General features: G+C 38.6%; 1 protein-coding gene across 2 annotated transcripts in view; it reads right to left on the bottom strand.

Moving 5' to 3' along the window:
• DPP10 (dipeptidyl peptidase like 10) overlaps positions 1 to 21,945 on the bottom strand; it is a 296,279-nt gene that overhangs the window by 19,180 nt on the left and 255,154 nt on the right. For both annotated transcript variants that reach the window (XM_054830625.1, XM_054830627.1), the window contains 9 exons: positions 20,358 to 20,481; positions 18,173 to 18,211; positions 16,556 to 16,663; positions 12,127 to 12,218; positions 10,534 to 10,581; positions 9,691 to 9,812; positions 5,779 to 5,826; positions 3,614 to 3,712; positions 3,436 to 3,505 (listed from right to left, as the gene is read on the bottom strand). In XM_054830625.1, coding sequence (XP_054686600.1) covers positions 3,436 to 3,505; positions 3,614 to 3,712; positions 5,779 to 5,826; positions 9,691 to 9,812; positions 10,534 to 10,581; positions 12,127 to 12,218; positions 16,556 to 16,663; positions 18,173 to 18,211; positions 20,358 to 20,481 — 750 coding nt within the window. The remainder of the gene's footprint in view (positions 1 to 3,435; positions 3,506 to 3,613; positions 3,713 to 5,778; positions 5,827 to 9,690; positions 9,813 to 10,533; positions 10,582 to 12,126; positions 12,219 to 16,555; positions 16,664 to 18,172; positions 18,212 to 20,357; positions 20,482 to 21,945) is intronic.

The raw sequence follows: 21,945 nt of genomic DNA, 5'->3' as shown, positions 1-21,945 counted from the left end.
TTACCAAGGAGTATATCTTCCAACTTTTTTAATGAGTAAGGTGAACCATAATGAGAAAATCAAGGATCTGAAATTTAAACTTTGATCTTAATTATATAGAAAAGAGATGATAATCACTCTTTCAGGCAATTACTGTACCCCTCTCTAATCTATAGCTACACTGTATGTATTATATCAGAAGGAAACTGAGTGTGAAATGTATTAGTGGTTTAGGAGAACAAATGGAAGAAAGGAGAGTGTTATAATCCATTTAGCATTTTATGGCCTACGCATCACAGTTCTGGAAAGAAAAATAGTGCTAGGTGACATAACTGGTTTCTACATGAGACCTGTCTGTTAGACAGTCCGGCCATAGAGATGGACATAAATTTTAACATAGCAATATAATGATCTTCTATTTGAGCGTTGCAGCATGCTTTGCAACTGCTAATGGATGAATCTTCACAAAATCCTTATGATGAAGGTTACAGCATATTCAGGGCCTGGTCCTTAAGTTGAACTTGTGTCTATGCGGAGCTGCACTGCGTTCACACCCAGGTTTCACACCAGGACCACAATCCGCTGGTGCAGGCTCCCTTCCAGGATTCAGCCTTAACACTCAGATACGTGGGTGCCATGTGCTGGAAGTTCAAATCTATCTGTAGGCATCCTCGCATGAATACAGGAGCTTTACTGTAGTCATGCACCTTTGCAATGGCTACTAACTTTCAGTGATTTAAAAAAAAAACCCCAAATAATACCAAACCTCCTCCCTTTTATCTATTTCCAAATTCCGTGATCATAACTGCAACCCTATTGATCCAGAGAGCACATTAGCACCACACAGAAGCAGTCGCAGCTGAGGAAAATTTACAGTAAAATTATGAACTTCAACCATCAACCCCCCACTTTATTCTGAGCCACCAAAACCAGCCACCAGCACAAAAACTCTGCAGACAGATGAGACCACACAGGCAAACTAGATCCTGGCAAAACGTGAAGAACAGGGAAGATGAATCTTCACCAGAGCTTGGAGTGACTCTGAAGCAATCACTGCAGCCAAACAGCCAGTCAGAGCCTGTTGGATCTTATACGCCATATTTACCCGCCAGCTTAGGGGACAAAGCCTTTGTGCACTTAGAAGCTTCTATGCACTTAACTAGGTATTTAATTTGCGCTGCAGAGACGTATTAGGTGAATTTCAGGTTGAAACTCACATTTCTCTTCCCTTCCCTTTTCTCTCTTTTTCTTAAGGCCCTGTCAAACTGCAGTACTACCGAGATGGAAAGCAAAAGCCACTTCATATCTGCTAATACTTCACTTTTCCAGATATATATCTTCTCTTTACATACATCTAAGTGTATGTTGCCTGGATCCAGATGTTATACAGAATCTCCCTTCTAAAAAATGGATATACAATTAAACCAACATTCTTACCAAGGATATTGGTAATCATTCTTTTTCAAACTTTCAATAGCTGGAAAATAATGAGAATTGTATCATGGCTGAGAATGCAAGCAAGAAAGTAGGTGCAGCTGAACACTAAGAAAGGCAGCGCTTGTTATCAGCCACTAATACAATTCCCGACTAACAATTCTAGCAGTAGGAACAGGGTGTTTCTCAATCAGTCCCAACAGCACCACTCTGGGACTCAGGAAAGTCAAATATCTGGGAAATGATACCATATATACAACTAATCAGGGCTTCCTGTAAAAGCCACATGTTCTTCTTGGACCTGAATACTTTTTTTTTTTTTTTTAAGTACTACTTCTGATAATGACATAAACCTTAAGATGTCAATTTGGATGTGTGTGGGTCAACAAATTACCCTCTGCACGCACACAGATTTCCAATCGTTCTTTCTCAAGAGCTAGGCAGAACTTATTAGGCTCAAATAATCATTTCACAAGGGAATCTCCCATAACTTCAGTGACAGTTTTCAGTTTTATATCTCATTTGGGGACAACTTTAACACAAAAAAAGGATCATTGGCAACCTTAGTTAAAAGACTGTAAAAAGCTGCTGCAGCAATACACCTTCTCTCTCCTCTAGGGAAGGGGGACACAACACACGCAACGTTACATGAGCCAGGACAGATTTCAAATTTTCAGTTTCATACTTTCATTACTCTATACGGTTTTCGAAAAATAACTCCTGTTAAAGCTACCATTGAGAATTCAGTATTGCAAAGGTAAGATTTTGACTAAAAAGAAACAAAGTCTCCATATTTTAAATGTAGATACCACAGTTTGTATTCATAAGTGGATGAATTTCCTTTTTATCCCACATGCACATCATAAAAAATAATAATCATAAAACATATCCATACATTATGACTGGGCCACATTATTCGCTCACTGGGTACTGACAACTTTGGTAAGTTTAAGTTCAGATCTTGCCTCAATACTGCTCTCGGTTATTTCAACTCTTGATATCTAAAACCATTCCATAATAGTATTTCCTTAGCTTTTTTTTTTTTTCCCCTTTTACTGTCATTTTTGTCCTTGGCCTTCTCCAGGTTTCTGATCCTTCCCTCCCGTCTTCTCAAGGTACTACATGAGTATGTAACCTCAGGAGGTCTACTCCAGGTGATACAGCTCCGCTAATGTGGTATTTTCATGAATTTAGCAGTGCACTCCTACGTTGTATTAGCGAAAGTCACATCAATTCCTTCCAAATGGGACTGGAAGAAGATCTGTAGGTGCAGGAAAGCCCTCTACACCCATGGCAGACCCATGCTGAGCTCAGAGAGCAATGCATGATGCCCTGAGCTGGCCGTCACCGGTTTTCCCAGGTAGGATGCAGGTACGATCATGACTGCTTTCTTCCTCTGCTATACATTCTGTAGGCATGCAACTTAAAAGCTGACCGTCTCTGAAAGAAATACACACACTATTCCTTTTTAAACAAACAGTGCAGGTTGCCAGGGAATACCTCCTTCCTCCCACGGAGGTTTTCTACCAACATCAACAGACTTTGGATCATGCCTATAATGCCTTCAGCCATTGATGCTCAAGAATATTTTTTACTTCTTTCCAGTGTTCCAAAAAGCAGTTTTGCTTTATGCATCTTAACTGAGTCTCTCTTACAAGCTCTATCCACTTCTCTCAGGGATAAAACAGAAAAAAAAAGGAGCACTTGCTTGGTGGGTAGGGATCAGTGTGGGTCCAGGAAAGCCTGCAGAACTACCACAGTTACACCATCAGAAGGGCCAGCGCCTCAGGTATATAAAAGTACAAGGAAGCAGAGCTGGGTTTGATAAGCTCAAAAAACCCCAGGCATCTATGCCAGACCACACCTATAACGAAATCTTCCTGACACAAGCCTTTTGATTTATCAACTCAAATCCGTGAGGTAATTTTCCTACACAAGGTAAAAAGACCATTTTCCTATTACAGAGTTAGTTTTCTATGAAGTAATTTTTACTATTTTGAGTGATTCTGCACAGATACTTACATTATTAATAGAAGGGCATACTGGTTTCGATCCGTGAAATCTTTTGGCAGTGACAACTGTAAAGGGAGTTCTTTTAAGAAAAGAGCAAAACATTAAAGGCTGGTAGTTACACAGATGAAAAACAGTAACATCGTAAGAAAGCTTTTCGTTTGTTAAAATAATATTTTGCCAAATTTACCGTAATCCTCAATGTGAAGCATTTTAATTTCAGTCCTCGAATTCTTTTTCTTAAAAATAGCTTCCTTCAACACAGCATTATTTTCCAAAATATAAAACTCTATAGAAAACAGGAAGAAAAAACAAGTTGAAAGGTATGGAGACTCATCATATCAGAGATAAATCAAGATTCAAAAAAATAAAGAAAAAGAGACAAAAGTGCAGTGATAAATCTTGTAAATGAATTCCTTCTGTAAATACTTTTTTTATAAGGCAACTGTTTTGCAATTCAGGAACTGAGCAATCAGCTTAATTCAAAACATATACATCTATTCCATTTTCTGGCTTCAGTAGGCTTTGTTTTCGTTACGCACTAACAATGAAATTGCTGATGAACAACATGAATACCAGTATCTCTGACAAAGACTAACAGCAGCTGTTACAGGGAAAGGCTACTCTGCCGGGCAATATCCTAAGCCTCAAGCAGGCATCCTTTTCAAGCTACGTATTCCAAGGCAGTATTTTGCCAGCTCAGCTCTACTTGATCACTGCATGTCCTTCTCTGTCTTCTGCACTTCAGCCAAGAGCAAGATTTCAGTTTCGTTTAAAGCTACAGGCAGATTTGAAGCAAACCTTTTGCACACGGAAGAATGACTAATTAGGTTTTTTTTTCTTTTCTTTTTTACTCAAATTGCCAATCTTGCTTCCAAAATGTGGATTTTTTTTATTAAACAATAAACCCTCCACTTAGGGCCAAAACAGATAATCTAAGGAAAATGTTTGTTCTGGGCAGTCAACCAAAATGGTATAATTATAGTCTGAGGATGGAATAATTGAAGTAATCGTTAATCATTATTTTATGAATTGAAGAGGATAATCTAATCTTCCACTGAAACATTAATGGTAAATTATCTCTTTTATTATTTGGTTTCTTGTTGTTACAACAAACAATGTCCCTCTATCCTGACGGGCTTTGTTTTGCCCTAAGATGCTGTACATAAATCTCTTTTACAATAGTTCACTATCAACAGTATTTTAGATACAAGTAATAAAGAGCAAAAGTCAACCTTCATAGAACTGAGTAGCTCTACAGAAGTCAATGAATTTACTTTGAGCAGTAGCTACCCCTTAATGAGTTAGGATGAAACTCCCTCCCATTGGTACAGTGACACTAAATAAATTAAATTTAAAAAAAAAAAGGAGCCAAAGTGCAGATGTTAATTAACACTTGATAGCATTATACTATTGATCAGTACGCTACTTCAACATGTGAGTTTGGGTCCACCATTGTGACTGAACAGTGGCTGGCCCATGACAAAGGGGATGCAGAGAAATACAGTTCGGGACTTTTGGATTCTGCGAAAAAATTCTGGGTATAATCTTTTGAATGAAATTAGGATAGGTAAGGATTGGTTTAGTGTTTTTGAATGGAAGCATGTTCCCTTTCCTCTAATCCACACCTTCATGCTACGTGGAGCCACGGTGGAGTTGGAGGTACCAGAGTTGTTACCTCTACTGCACCAGAGAAATACCTAAGTGAGGAAAATTCTGCCGCTGAAGGACAGTCTTCCATTACGAAGCACCTCAAGCAGCCAGGAAACAGCAGCAGATTTGTTGTCAATATACAGAAAACAATGAATAAAACTTGAAAATTAGAGGTATTGAATATCCTCCTAAAAAGCCTTTATTCTTGGATTTGCCGTCATTTAAAATGTCAGCGGAGTTGCTCTGATTTGAGAAATAGGAGAAGGACTAAGTTCATCATATGTAGGTCAGATTTTATGATCAATCGTCCAAGGACTGTACCTTACTTCAAGATAATTGGATTGTACTTTAAAAACATCTCTAAAAATACAAAAGGTGTATCATAAAAAATAATTTGCATAGAAAGTGAAATGGATGAAGATCAACCTGCCATCTAATTAAGTCAAGTGTAAATAGCAGACGAATGATATGCACTTAGCATAAAACATATCCAAAAAGCCTGGGAAAGTTTTAGTCATTTGATTAACTTCTTTCCTTGTCATTTGCAGATGTGGAGGTTGCTAAAAGGTAATTAATAGAACTTCATATGAATGAGCCATCTATTAGTTTTCATTTACTTGTAACTGCCTTTCCCCTCCTCCACACTCCCCCAAACAGTCAAGGACGATAATAAAATACACCTATTCCATAAGGAATACTCACTTGCAGTATTACTTGTACTGTGCACGCTAACAACTGGAACGCCTGGCCCTGTTTTCAGGAGAGAAGAAAAACAGAGGAAGCGTAGGGTAGTTAGCACTCAGTAACTTCAGTAACAAAGAGTAAGAGCACCAGTTACCACGTAGGACCAGACCCCAGAGGCCCTGTACGTGCCTCCCTTCAAACACAGCAGTAACTCCACCGGTGTCTCTTGGGAAGGACACAGGTTACGCTACGGTACCAACAAAGCACGAAACGGAGATGGCCTTCCGCCTGTTCAGCAAGCAGTTTAGACCCCTGCGCCCAGAAGGAGCATTTTTTTTTTTTTTTTTTTATAATCTCCATGGTTTAGCTATAAGTGAAGAATAAAAAAATTATGGAAGCACTTAATGGCACTATCTAAAATATAGCAATTTGACATTCGGAAGTAGTAACTTTAGGTTGCCTGGGAAATGAATTTATGATAATATTTGCTTATATTTTCTATGGAAAAGCTACAGAGGTGTTGAAAAATTATCACATATTTCACTTAATTATCTGTTTAAGAAGCTCCTTTGGTATGCCAGCTCTGCAAGACCAACAGCATCACTGTTAAATCTAGGTGGAATGTAATCTAATCTTATTTCATGGTAATGTCAGATACTATATTTTTACTGTACCACTAAGAAACTAAAAGCACCAGGAATAATTCTTCATGTCGATAGGTACTGTGCAAATGCACAAGATGGCACGTGAAACTGGGGTGGCCAAGCATTCAGCATACTCACATGTATAGCTGAGTTTGCTCCCCCTGCTCTGAGGACCCTCCCCAGTGTAAACTTGCAAAAAAAAATTCTGCGTGTGTCCCCCCGTGGAATTTGTGCACAGAAAACTTAGTTTTATCTCAGTGAGACAAGAGTTGAAATTAGACGCAGGCAGTCACTATTGCGCTAGGAAGGATGATGCAGAAAAGTCCCTGAGGATCGCATGGCAGATGAAGGCGTGGACCCTCTGAAATTAGGAGCTAAGTCTCCTCTGTTTTTGAGAAAAGAAGATTCCCTTTGAGAGCAGTTCAGAGACAGAGCTTAATTTATGTGTTTTGAGTCATCCTGAGAGGTTGTCTCTCTCAATTAATTATGGCATGAGCCTAGGGAAACTTAAATACCTGAAATAAATAGCATGATGCCATTCACAGCCTCTGACAGCCTCCACTGAAGATTTTTATCAATTTTGTTCTCTGCCTCAAGGGAGACTATTGACAAAAATCTTACAGGTAGATTGCTGACAAATCAAAGCTTTCTGCCTTAGCTTTTCAAGAAGATAATTTCTTCAGCTGTCTCTTTTTGTTTTGGTTTGCTTTTTTCCAGGTCTTTTTACTTCTGAATTTGTCATTTTGCTTTGAATTCCACTTTAAGACAGACCATTTTTGGAGGGGAAAGCATTGGCATTTTCCAGGCCAGCTCTATTTCTCGCACTAAAAGATGTAAGGATGATGACAGATTTTGAAAAAGGGAGATTACAGTGGGTTAAAAAACTGATCAGAAAAGAGAAAGACAGACTTGTGTTACAGCTCATCAGAACTAAGCACAGCACTTGCATTTCCCACTGACCTCCTATAACTAACACTAAATCCACAACTTATTTCCTGCTGTATAAAATGGGGAAAAACAATTACTCCCTTTGTGAAGTATCTTATTTGAGTGGAGAGATTAACATCTGTTAGTGTTTATGAAATGCTAAAGGAAAAATCCACAAGCAGTGTGGAAAATAAGTGTAAAGGACGCGCTTGACAAAACTGAGAGGCTGTAGAGCCGGTCCTCCATCTACCAGGCTAGAAATAACTCCTCACTCAGGAGAGTCTCTGGAGATGGATACAGCTGGTACACTGAGACAGATCTCCTGGCTGAGGGTAACTAAAAAGGAAAAACTATCCTAATAAAGGTGCTCACGGGTAAACCAGGGGTGGAAGAATTGAAACTTGTATAGATCAAACCAGTCCAGAGTCCCCCAGTGATTTTTCTGGGCAAATTGCTTTTGTAACAAGTCAGTCAGGCTTTTTGGTGTTGGAAAACGAGTGTGTATGCACATAGGTGTGCAGTCATCTGTCTCCTCGAAGCAGTTTACCTCGTACTCTTACAAGCAACTCCCTGCAGAAGAGTTTTAACACCTGCTCTATGGTGATGTTGCCATCAGCCGTGATACTGCTAAATATTCGCCCCCCCCCGCGACATTCTGCAGAGCTGTGGCAGTACACGGGGGCCACGCTGCTGCTGTAATTGTCAAGCTCTGATGAAACACAAGAGAAGACCTCTGAATAACCCCAAGTTGACAACTATACATTAATGTTAGAGGTAGAAAAACTTAATGACAGTGTTTTATCATCCCTGCCCAACACCTGCAGCTTAGGGCAGTCTTCTGGTTGCAACTCAGTGGAGTGTAGGTTTAACCCTGGGAGGATGATCTACAGTCTTACCAGCTCAAACAGAGAACTGCCATCTCCAAAGGCACTGAAAGTCATGAGCTTGTGAGCAATTTCATATGCAACCTCCTACTGGCATCCACATTTTTATATCAAAGGAATACATTAGAAATTACAGGCTGAATATACTTTGCTAAAATAATAACAAGAAGCCATGCTTTTGGGCCGTAGCACATTGCTGATTCAGGGCAAAAAAACCCTTTCCAATTCACCAACCCTCCATCTTGCAGGAATCTGAGACATTCCCCATAGGGACTATGTCAAGCACAAGGGAAAACTCTGCTTAAACCATGAGGAGCTCATTACCAGTGCAGTCTTTACCCAGATAAGGGCCTCAGGATTTGCTCCATAACTCCTGCCGCAGCTTTAACTATGTATAAACCATAGAGTTGGTATTTTTTTTCTAATCAGCTATGTATTATAGGTGCAATTCCACACAAAAAACCCCACCCAATCTTATTTTAGCCAATATATATTCATAGTTTGTCTGTTTGAATAGATTCAACTCTCAAGCCAGCAGATATTTTATTTTTGTGCAAAAAAAAAAAAAAAGTATAGTTGCAAAAGAAATAGAAAAAATGCATGCAAATAGAATGAGCTATTCACATGTATTTCAGATGAATTGTGCTCTACTCTTTTCAATGTGATGCTAGTTGAGCAAAAATACTGGGAGAACATTGTCTGTAAACTACTGCAAGTTTCAAGGTCAACAGGTCTAGCTACACACTTTATTATTGATTGTCTCGTGCTTTTCTGAACCTGTTTTTATAATCTTACTTATTTATCAGTGTTCATTTCCTGGGTGTAGGTTATAAATTTCTCAGTGTGTGATGGTTCCAATTTCCTGTTTATACATACCAGCTCTGAACCAAGTTGGTGCCGTTTGGCGCTACTGGGATGCAGCTAACAATAAAAAGCTAAAAGTTATTTATTGCAATTGTATTGAAAAAGAGGATCTCTCTATATGGGTTAAACCATACCTGGTTTTTTGGTAGATAGACACATACACATACATATGTGGGTGAGCGGTATAGACATATGCATACGTGTATATGCACATAGAGACAGTGTTACAGAAAGCAGGCCCTCATTTTTAACTAGGTATAGCTGCACAAGATCAATCCCACTACATAATATAATGAAGCTGTTACGAACCATGGTACTGTCACTATAAATTCCACATTTTTTGGTGAAAGATTTTTATTTAGGGTAAATTTAAAAGTCAATGTCCTTTACTAGGACTGAAGGGTTAGGATTGGAGCAGCTTTCTGATATCATTTGTTATTTAGCTTTTACACAGAACATCTTCACTTACAGTCTTGCAATAAGCTCTGTAAAGAACTTTGAGTAATCCACTACTGAGCTAAATGTTACACTCCAGCTTAATGCACTTCTTAAGGGAATACATTGATTCAGAAGCAAACATAGAACTATTACATGCTGTGCATTTGACTTACCTTTACAGTGCAGTAAAAAATGCTTATTCATGGGGCTAAACTTTGCACTGAAGTATGTGCACTGGTCTTTCAAGAAGTTACACGAGAGACACTGACGATTCAATGATCCCACTGTTGATACGCTGGGGAAAAAAATTGATCAGAAACATTTCCCATTGGAATAAAATACAATAAACCAAGAATTAAGTCATCAGAGTGATAAAATTTGTTTCAGTCCCTAAACTTGCCAAAATATCGCTGTCTTATTTTATGCCTGATGCAAACTGTTTTCAGATGACTCGGTGGACTACTGTTCTGTAAACTGGGCAACATGGACAGGATCCAAAACCTGCCCAAAGGAGGACTGGGGTTCCAATAACTAGGAGGGTTGTGGGGTAACAATGTTAGTAGGACACGATGTAAAGCCTCATTAACTTCAGATTTAAGCACTGAGGTTTGTGTAAGCAGGAGGTGCTTTGTCCACACCCTTTAAATTGCATGATTAAACCTATTAAATATTATTTTTATTTAGAAGATTTTTCACTACTTTTAAAAATACCGTCATATCATATGCTTGCATTTAGGCTCAGCTTTTTAGATGCTTAAAAAGGACTAGTGAAGACATAAGTGGCAAAAACATTCTGTGTTAAAATCTTTTCCATTTTTAAAAGAACGTAAAATATCATCAGCATCTTCAGTTATGAAAAACTGATTCTTTCCTTGTTACAGCTCAAGTGTACTAATTTTTACACAATACAAATGATTACCCAAGCCCCAAAGCAGCAATTAAGCCCATAGGATGTCATCATAGCACTTATGGCTTGGGATGAAGAAGCTGTTAACATGGCCCCATGCACTTCTTACCTACGTAGCTGTCTTCCTCGTGGGGATTCTTCAGTGCTTAAGAAATAACTGTGCCCAAAAGACGAAGAAAGTTAAACTCAGTTTGCTAAACTGTCATCAGACAGTGGTGTTTAGAGAAGTGAGAGACATCATAAATAACATTTTTTAAAATTAAAAATTCCCAAAGATACATGAAGATCAAATACATACAAATAAACCTAAGCTCCAAGATTAAACTTAGACCCAGTATACAGAGTAGTTATTTCAGAAGCTATATGATTTCATATTAAATAGCGATGAACACAGTATTTCATGGTTTCGGTTTAATTCCTGTAATGTCCGGGAGCTCCAGTAGAAATCAGGACCTCTTTCTCCATATCACAAATACAGAAGAGAAAGTTTCTCCTTCACTCCAAGAGTTTGCAATATAAATTTAAGGAGCAGAAAAAGGTCACAATGAAATGGTATCATAAATTACAATAGACCTTATGATACCCAAAAGCGTTTTTGAGCTATAGAATTATTTTTTCTTCTATCTAGAGACAGAAGCTAGCACCCTTGGCAACGGTTTATGGACAAGGTTGCCTGGCAGAAAGAGGCTTAGTAGAGCTGCTGCAAGAATATCAAGACAAGTTCTTGGTGTGTCCCAGAAGAGATCTCCACAAAGTTTCTGCTTGAGAGGCAGAAGGAGAGTAAGGAAGTCCTCTCAAGCAGCTGAGACAACCCACATGCAGTCTGCCACCTCACTGCAGGCTGAGTGCATCCAGACCTCATTTTTTCATCTGAACCTTGGAGAAGTATCAAGAAATTCTCTACAGACGTATTTTCAAAACCCATGGAAGGACTCGTCAGAAAGGGTTCTTCTCCAGTACCAGTGGAGATGACAGGCATTGCTGCACCTCAAAAAGGTTCTTGTTGAAATAACATTTATTTTAAAGAAAATCAGAATTAGACACATCCATTTGTTTTTTGGGGTTTTTTTGCCGTGTGCAGATATACATGAAGATTAACCAAGGTCTGCTGAAGTTACATGGAGCCTTCAGATGTTTTGTGTCAGTTCTGTACTGCTCTCAGAAATCACCAAGTATGTGCTGCATTTCCTTCCCACTATAGCACTTAGATGGGCTTTGGAAAGATTTCTCTCTGACTGAGCTGGGTGAGAATCAGGGGTTTGCATAATCTCTCCATATAATTTGAATTCATGAGGTTAAATCAGATCCCCAAAGTCCAGGGACCTCATGTAGTAACTGAGCAAGCATGAAAACTGAAGATTTTGGGTTTTATCAAGTACTAAAAATTTATTATGACTCCTTATCTGGAATCCAGGAAAGAAGTCACCAAAATGTTATTACTGCTGCATTGTGTGTTGATTTCTTTTATTTAACTGATGTGACGGTACACTCCTTTTCCCTCCACATAAAAACGCATGCAGTCATACACTGGCAGATAAATTGCCTTACAACTGCACTTTATGTACTCAGGAGTATAAAACTTACGGTAATGCTCAAAAATGAAAGAAATACCGTTGTTTAATTTTAGATTTGCTATTTCCAGTTAAATGGATTCCACTTTAACAACTCAGACATTTTCATAAACAAAGAGATTAGTGCTTACATCTTTTGAGTATTTTCATCATATGCCAGGATTTTGATAACTTCCCAGTTTCCCGATGTCAGGTGTCTCACACTGATTTGTTCACTTTTAGCCTAGAGAAAGATGGCAAACATTAACTTTCACCTTAATTGTTACATTTTTCTTTGCCTAGCAGGATTGTCTGCACATGTCATTACTGATTACAGTTTTTTAAACTTTAATATGCAACATAACATCTTTAAATCACAAACTCCACATTTTGACAGGCCTGAACTTCAAGTATGCTTTCCCTCCCATATATAAACTTTTCCAAGTCATTAAATCATCTCAGTTTTCATCACAATTTTTCTTTCGGTTGCCCATATGCCAACAAACAATAGAAGTCCTATACTTCAAGCTAAGGATCTTGTCATTACACATATTTTGTTTCTTTTAGTGTTTCTTTTCCTTTATAGTTGCACAGCAAGGGAATTTGAGTCAGGCCTGTGTAACCAAAACTCTGCACCAGAGTGCGCTCACCAAGCTTTCACGTTTATGGCATGCTTGTACTGAACCCAGATTACCGTGAAGATGCTGTGCCAAGACAGGACATCAACGCCAAGACAGGACATCAACACCACCCTCATCTGAGGAGGCAGGCAAACCTCTACGAGAAATATGCTGCACAAACTCGGACACAGAAGTTCACAGGATCTAAACCCAGGTAAAGCCCTGCTCCATCACGCACTCTGGAGAAGCCTCTCTTTAGCCAGGGTCTATAAGGAGAGTCTAAGAGTAGCTCCAAATGCTTACAAGTTGGGGAGCACTCCTTGCTCCCTCTCATAAATTGTTTCTATCCCAGTGCAAACCTAGGAAAATAACTGCTATAAGGGGAAATTCAAAACCTCTCTCAAAGAACATGACAGCAGTTTTCTCTGGCAGTGCACCAGGAACTGAATTAGGAAACATCAAGATGCACTGCATATACAAAACTCTTTGGCTGGAAGCTGCAGCAGACTCCTCATCAGACACATGTTAAAAACAATGAAACCTGAAGAGTGAGAAACTCATCTGAGACTGCTTCATAGCACGAAAGGTAAAATTGTGGCTTAGGCTGCTGAAGATTAAAACTTCAACCTTCAGTATAATACAGCATGAACACACTTAAAGTGTTTTTTCTATGCTAAGGCTATGATGCTTGGCCTGGATAGAAAAATGCTTAGTTTTCAAATTCAAGACAAACTTTGTAAAGAAAAGAGGTGATACTTCAGCTTGTATTTCAGCTTTAGTGGGCAAAACCGAGCAGCTGGAGTTACAAAGGAGGTCAGATGGAGGATCTAATGGTGCTTTCTGGCCTTGCACCTTGTGAATCTGGGGCACTAGTCCATACCTACTCACAGTTGCCTCAGTGGTTATGTGGCCCACGAAAAGCCATAAAAGCAAAAAGGTTTTTTTTTTTTAATCCCTGTACTTCTAAACTGCACCCTGTAAACTCCAAGTTCTACATCAACAGCAGTAGTAACTAGAAAGCAGAAAATGCTCAAGGACACTCATGAGACATGTCTGGAAATGGCAAGGCAGAACCAAGTCCCTTAGAACTGATCTCTTTTCTAACAGGTCCACAAGGAAAGAATGATGTAGTAACTCTATGACAAATCTTGCAAGTACCAGCTGAAATCAGGACGTTGTCCTAGGTGCTGTACAGATGTCTATGATGATGGTTCCCTGGTTCAGGAAGGTTCTGATAGTCAGTGCTGCTTCCAGGAATGATTAAAATACAAATTAGTGATTTATTGTAAGTGACTATTTCTTCTCTAGTGAGAGAAGAGCTGCAACTATTGAAAGAGATATTTAAATATTGAGATCACAGAATCTAACAAGAAACAGCAATAAAAAGGCCAGCCAAGCGTTAATAAACATGGTTATTTTTCAAGGTTACAGCCATAATACATAATTTATGAAGCTTGCAGGAAGTTCTTGCCTTGATCCATTAAAGTTACTTTATAATTCTTATTTTGTGGTTAGAAAAAAGAGACTTTCTAGAGTTGCGAAACCCCATGTAAGAAATTTCTAGATACATAACACATGATTCAATCCCATTTTGAGATCAGTTTCTTTTAAATATTTCATAAGTTACTAAAAGCATTTGAAAACAATAAAACACACATCTAGCCCTCTACATTCAGACAGTAAATAATGTATGATGGACAGTAACCTTTCAAACAGTAACCTCCCCTTGCAAGAAGACTTAATTAAATGCTTCTGCTAACCTGCTTTGATTATATCATTGACACATGCTTTTCTAAAGTACAGTCAAAGAAATGCAGCCCAAGACCATCACCAGTCAGTACTTGTGCTGAAGACTGACACATAAGCCCCAGGGACTGAATGACTCTAAAGCAAGCCATTAAAATTTACTTTGTCACTGCATGTTCATGTTGGTTCTGTATTTTAACTTTCCTGCACTTGGAGGCAGATTTCTGTTAATGAGCTGATATCTGTACAACAGAGAAATAACAAGAATCTGACCGCCAAATTCCAACATGAACCGAGCTCCATCACGAAATCATCTGGGTACCAGAGACCTGCTGACTGCTTTAAATTCTGCAGGGCACCTGTTAACGCCGCTGTGGCTCTCACAAGGTGTGACAAACATCTGATGTGACAAAAGACTTTATGTGCAACGGTTAATATAATTTTTATGCCTCCATGTTTGCTTTAGAAATAATGGACAATCAGATTAATGCACTGTGTAAAACACATCATATAAACACATTTCCTGTCCTTTATTGCTCTGTATCAGCCCCATTACCACGCAGAATGTTGCTTATTGATGAATAATGGTTGATACATGGGATATCACATTTCCTCTTCTTCTCAGGAGCAGCTATATACTTAAAGCCAAATTTGTCATTGGTGATACCATTCAGACCTGTTTATTCATGGTGATGGAAGTCAAAATATAAGTATTTTGATTTTTGAAGCTGCGCAGTACTCAGGGATCTAATTCTGCCTAAAAAGGATAAAATACTAAACTCTTAATCAAAAGCTTGACTTTCAACACTATTCTGGTGGGATTAAAACATGTATTTTAAAGTAGGTATATATTTAATTATCTTATTGAATAGGAGTGGGCTTAATCTTTTGCTTAAATATTTTCCTGAATTAGGATCAAGTTTCCTGGGCTCTTTAGTAGTGAAAAATGTCAGAGCCTACAGGTTTAAGGCAAATTTGATTGTCTCTGTAATGCCCTTGGGAATGTTGCAAGTTAATTTTCAGATCTACATCATTAATTTTTTATGTATTTTGAAGATACTTATTCATATTGGGAAAGGGACCAAAATAAGGCTTGATTGACTGAATGGTTTTGTTCTGGTGTGAATTTTTGTGTGGTTACTACATTAATACACCTTTACCAGATTGTTGTCTGAGTTAGTTTTCTTTAGAAGACAGAATTTAACATGCCTTTGATCCCTTTTTCTTCTCTGATTCTTTCTTGATATATTTACTCTAGGGGACGAGTATCTTGTTCTTGTTTCTTCAGGTTAAATTTTCATTAAAGTTCTTTTGCTCTTTTTCTGTCTGCAGTATGCTGTGAACATATTTCAAACTTAATAATGTTCATATCAGAACACTATCATAAAGGGAGATAATAGAGTTGCCTGGTGCCAAGTCTGCTATTTTGATGTTTTGGGTACCTTGATAATCCCTCCCATGTCGTATGGCTCTGCTAAAGTACCTGGATTAATGCTCTGCTGATTTAAATAGATGCCTTGGAGTGCTCCGTTCCAGGGCATAATTTCCTTTATTAGTTCATCACAACTTCATACTGGTGACCTTCAAAGTCATAGTGCAAATTTATCTTCTTTCAGATTCTTCTTTTGAAAAAGCAATGACCCTGGGAAATGGAAGCCACTGGAAAATGTTGCAAAGGGTAGTAAGAGAGTCCTAATTTTCACAAAATTTTAAGTTTAGGGTATTGCCTCCCTTTATTGTTGTATGTAAGACCAGAATTCTGAAAATTCTAAATTGACATTTAAAATTATACTTATGCATATGTAGTGTATATAAAGAGGGTGAAAGGAGCATTTCTGCAGGTCTCTTGAATTTCTGCAGCTATAAAACCTTATTATTGACAGAAGAGTTTAACAAGAAAACATCTCTGTTTGTCTATAGAGGTACAAAGAAAGCATGAAATCTTCCAGAGAGAATACTTTGGAAGCACCTTTCATTTAAAGACCTTATGTGCCACTACAGCAGAGATCTAAGAGGAGAGAGAGCGCTCCACTTATTCTGCAAGAAGTTATAAATATGTCCCTCTGCGCCAAGTGACAACCTGGACAGGACAAATGACCACGACACAAATGTTCAGGCTCTATTGAAGTGTAAGCCTTTGCTTGGGTCATGTGTCCTCAGTAAAAGTCCTAGGCGACCACTAGGATATTAAAGATAGCCTGAACCAACACCTTACCTGAACAGTAAACATGGCTATGTGGTGAAATTCTCCCCGGCCTCCCTGCTTCACTGGGACAGTCATGAAGAACATACTGCCGTCCTTGGAGAAAATTGGTTCTTCATTCTATAAATGTAAGATTGTGTTAGTTTGTCACACTTTCCATTAAACTTCTAAAAAAAAAATCAGCTTAATACTTTTTGTCTCCTTAGTTTTGGTAGCTGCTGTACTCATAAGACAACTGGAGAAAAATACTTAGATTTTAAATACATTCTGCTAAGACTAACAAAAACGTGGTGGCTAAAGGTAAATGTAGTTCATGCCAGTAGTTCCCATTGTGCAATCTTGTCCTCAAGCACGGGTTACAGCCCTTGCAAAACTCTTCCTCCCAAGGAAAGGTCTGGTAGTCTCATCTCTAATGCAGCAGGACTTTCCAGGATACATTCCTTTACAGACATACAATTAATGACAGAGATAAGTTCTAGGTTGTCCAGAGAGGTTGTAGATGCCCCCTCGCTGGAAGCGCTCAAGGCCAGGCTGGATGGGGCTTTGGGCAACCTGGTCTAGTGGAGGGTGTGCCCTGCCCATGGCAGGGGGGGTTGGAACTAGATGATCTTTGAGGTCCCTTCCAACCCAAACCATTCTAGGATTCTACGATTGTACTGGTGATGAGAAGAACAAATTTTTCCATGGTCCGGACTCAGCAAAACATTACCAAGTACACACTTAACACTCACTGATTTTGATACAAGTTGTATGGAAAAAATAAGCACATTGAAGTGATATTCTGAATCATGATCTTACCATAAATTGTAGCCTGATATGATACCATCTCTTCATGTCTAACTTTACACAGAAATATTAAAGGAAAATGGCTTGCTATAAAAGCATAGAATTTTAAAAATGATTTCTCATTTGCACATTGCAAAATGAAACCTGAAATATATTTTAAATAGAATGTGTTTCATCCATTTATTGGATAGCTCTTCTGTAGCTATGAAAACAGAATCATTTGCTCACATATTAGTTCAACATATTGTTCTGGGTATGGATTTAGAAATATTATTCTTATGCATTCCAATTATAGCCTGTATGACCTCTAATCTTTGAACTCCTTTGGGTTTAATTTGGTGATGTTATTTTTTAATCAGAAAAAAATCAGCACAGTATATAGGACATGCTTGGAATGGGATTCGTCTGATCTACCTTTAACCATCCAAGAGTTAGGTAGTTAATGAGCTGGTCATCTAAGTGCTTACTTAACTGAATGCAGAGACTGGAAACTGAAGGGAATGTTGCCTCTGAAGCCCAGAGAGGTGCCTCAGTTCGAAGGGCTGAATTGCTCACTGGACGTGCACATCCCTTTCCACCACTGGCATGGTTAGCTAGATAGCGAAATGTCCTCTCTGTGATGCTAAGTGACAGGATTCCCACTACCAGAGAAAGAAGCTGCCATCTGAACGTTTACACAGACATTGCTATTGTCCTCAGCTGTTAAATTAATTTAGGATCCTAAAAAGTATTCGATTTTAAAAGGAATGGATTGTAATAGCTTATAAAATAACATATAATTAAATAAAAATGACAATGAAGCAATTACACATTATACACCCAGAAAGAGCATTTATACCATACCTGTTTAGGGAGCCACAGGTCTGACTGCATTTCATATTTCTAAAAAAGAAAAAAAAATGTTTTTATGGAATAGCTATAGATCAAAAATATTTACCACATTCAGCAAAAGGTCCCTAGCTATTTCGTGTGGGGTTTTTTCTACTGTGTTACAATCTTCACATTTCTTCATTGGCACTTACATTGAAACAAACAATAATTTAATTATAAAGTCAGCTGCTTTATTCAGAGTTTTTGGTAGAACACCACAGGAGACCTAAGAATGTCTTTTTCAGTCTTTTCTGATTAGCTATCAAGACGCTTTACACAGGCAGTTCTATTTGTTTTTTACCTCTAGGCACCATCTGACAACTGGATATTTTAGGTCCTTCATCAACACTGGGCAAACAGCCAGCATCAAGCTCAAAGTGTGAGACCTTTTCAAATCACAATACCTTGCTTTAATGGGATGTAGTGTGGCATTAGTGAAGAGAAAAAAAATAGATGCAAATGATTGTCTTTTATTGGTCACACTTAAATTTCACATCATGCCATCTAAAAAACCCCATTCAAATACCACACACACATTGTTGGAAAAAAATATAGAATATACATCTACTGTTGTAAATTGAAACAGTCACACTGAAGTAATGAAAATTTATTAGCTATAGAAGCATCTGTGTATACATGGCCTCAAAAATGAAAAACCTGTAGCTACTACAGCAGCTTGTTTTATACAGTACTTTTTGGAATTGAGAACACGTGCAAAATGCTAATTTTTTTTTTTTTTTTTTTAAAAAAAGGTTTACAGTTAAAATCAATTGGTGTGATACAATGTTAAATCCTCACAATATGGCCTTTCCTCATCTGTTACTGACGTTTAAGAGCATCACCTTATCCCGGCAGACGCAGCGCAGGAACTGCCCAGAGTTGCAAGCATGAGCCCGGTCTGAGCTGTGCTCACTACGGTGACACTGCATCCCTATCCTTCACCCACCTACAAGGCTCTTCGCTGCACTTTATTTCTTCTAGAGCAGGACTTCTCAATCTCTCTTATATTATGTCCTGGATTACAGCTCCCTGGATACCTACCTCAGACAAGTACAATTGACCTTGGAGGAGGTAAGGGTTTCCTTTCAGAAGTGACTACTCACAGTGGTTCATGACTAACTTTCTTAACAAAAGGGGACAAGGCTTGCAGGAACCAGGTAAAAAGCCACCCAATCAACAAATCTCCATGTTCACAATCTTAATCCATAGTTTGGGGATTTATACTCAATTTCTAAGTCAGGAAAAGCAACCTGCACTATGTAGCAAAAGAAGCAGACAAGCTGGGAAATACTCCCTAACACTTTAACATGATTGACTTCAGTAGCAGACACTGATGGAAGCCTTCTGACTCAGAGGCTAAACTCAGACCTACATCCATCACTCATAACCATTTACACTGCCAAGTTATACTCTCTACTTTGGAGCACCTGTTGGTACTGATATTAACGTGTATGGAAAATATTTACACTTTTAGCTGGTTCTGGGAAGAGACCATGACTCAGAATGGGAAAGTGGCCAACTGCAGTCAAGATGCAAGATTGACTGTGAAAATGGAGAGATGTAATGCAGGACTGTCAGAAGTCAAAGCTTGGGTCAAGGGATGAGATGCGGCTGGATTCAAAAAGAAAAATGTATTTCAGCTTAGCTTACACTCAAACTAAAATATCCCTGTTGTCTTTTAATTCTATTTTTTTTTCTAAAGTTATTTAATTCTGCTATTGAATTTGCAGAAATTATCAGAATTTTACACCTTTTCCTTAAACATATGTGAGCTGTGAAAGATAGAAAGATCTGAAATGAAACTCTGTAGGGAGAGAGAGGAGGAACCAGGCAGCTGAAAATATCTGATGGAAGACAAGCTTGTCACTGCACTAGCTATATTCAAAGTACATGATGTTCAGCAACTGCAGTTCCCACTGAAGTGAATGAATGAACAAAGCTTAGTATTTCTGAAAATGTCACTCAAAGTTGCTAATGGCATTAAATCATTTCACCAGATTTGGAATTTTCTCACATCTATTTCCCCTCTGTTGACTAATTACATTCAGCTTGCAACTACTGCATCTGCAAACTGATTTCTGAAAATCTTTTTCTGAATATGAAAACAAAATGCAGGAAGAAACCTTGAAAAGAGAGCCTAGGAAAAAATCTGACTTACCTTGGTGCAAGCCCCAGTTGTGGTTTCACAAACCGTAAGGATGGAGATATTCTGAGGTCTGTTTAACCATCTCACCACAGCCTTGGTGTTGCTTATCCATTTCACCATGGTGATGTAATAATCCCTAAGCAAACATTTGAAAACACAATGGTCAGATCATTCCCATTTCAGATTAGACTTTTTTTAAAATATATATATATATACACACAGCTCATCAAATGCTGGGTTTGTACTGAATGACACTATCAGTACTGAGGGATGGAGAAAATAACCCCAAATGCGCAGCATCTGTGTTCCTACAAGTGGGAAGGCTCAGCCCTAGTGCACTGCTCCCCTGGGAAATCTGTACTCCGTTAGCACCTCCTTCTCAGCCATTTGTGATATATAAACTTTAGCAACTGTGAAACATATACTTGTGAAACACATGTTTGCGAATACACATGAACCATGTACTTGTTGGCCAGCTTAAAAGCAAACTCTGAATTCCAACAGAAGGCAGTATTTTCCTATACCAAATACCTTCAGAAAACACATTTTTGCAAAAGAATCCAGCCCTACTGCCAAACAAAAAAAAGAGGTCTAGTGTGCAGGCGAGACGACTTTAAAATGTCACTTGTTATAAAATAGTAACTTGTTATAAAATAAAATAATGGGACTTCTGCATAATAGGGAAGTCACACTCGGTATCCGTGCGTGTCAGCTTCCGTTTTAACAAATAGCTCGTAGCACTGGACAAATCGTCTGGCCCTCAGTGACTCTGGCGGTGCAAGGGAGGCTTCCTAGGCACAGACTCATGGTATGGAGCATCTGTCTGCCTCATCCCAAAATCCCTGTCAGACTTCCCAGGCTCTCAGAGTGGGGATGTTACAGAGGAGACCTGTTGCAGCTTGTCATCCCAGCCAGGCTATTTGCTTCACTTCTCTGCTCGTGGCAGCTGGCAGCTTTCACAGTCCAGCTGAGTTATGTGCAACAGTGGAGAGAACTTGTCTGGAAACTCAGCCCCCCTTTCAAACAAGGGTCTTAGCTTGCATATAATTAGGCTTTTAATCTAATACTGATGGAGATCTCATTACTCTTTGACAACACATATTTAATTATACATTCAAAAGACTTCTCACTAGATCAAAGAGGCGAAGCAGCACCGACAGCAAAGTTGTGCACAACTCTGATGCTGCACACAGGAGATGCAGGAGACAGCAATTCACTGCAGCCTCACCCAGCCTTGGTGTGGTGCTATATTTAACAAACACAGCTGAACAATCCAATATGCCCAACTTCCTTTTGCCTTTTACGTTTGATTTTTAGTAAGACAAATATTTTCACATGTAGATACCAGAATGATGACTAGAAATGGGGACTTCAGGTATATTCTGAGTCTAATACTTACATTTTTTGCTTTTAAAATTCTTTTAACTTACTGAGGAACAAAACATATACGCCAAAAGTAACACAACATCTATCACGAGACCAAGTGACACAGCCAATAAAGCAATAACCCAACAAGCAAACCAAAGAGTGCAACACCAAATCTCAGGTAACTGATTCCCCATAGCAGAACTCAAGAAACAAGAGCTGAAAACTTCTTCCT

The sequence above is a fragment of the Grus americana genome, chromosome 6 (assembly GCF_028858705.1).
Source record: "Grus americana isolate bGruAme1 chromosome 6, bGruAme1.mat, whole genome shotgun sequence".
NCBI classification, from domain to species: domain Eukaryota; kingdom Metazoa; phylum Chordata; class Aves; order Gruiformes; family Gruidae; genus Grus; species Grus americana.
The sequence above is the reverse complement of the archived record's forward strand: the minus strand, read 5'-3'. Positions and strand labels throughout refer to the sequence as shown.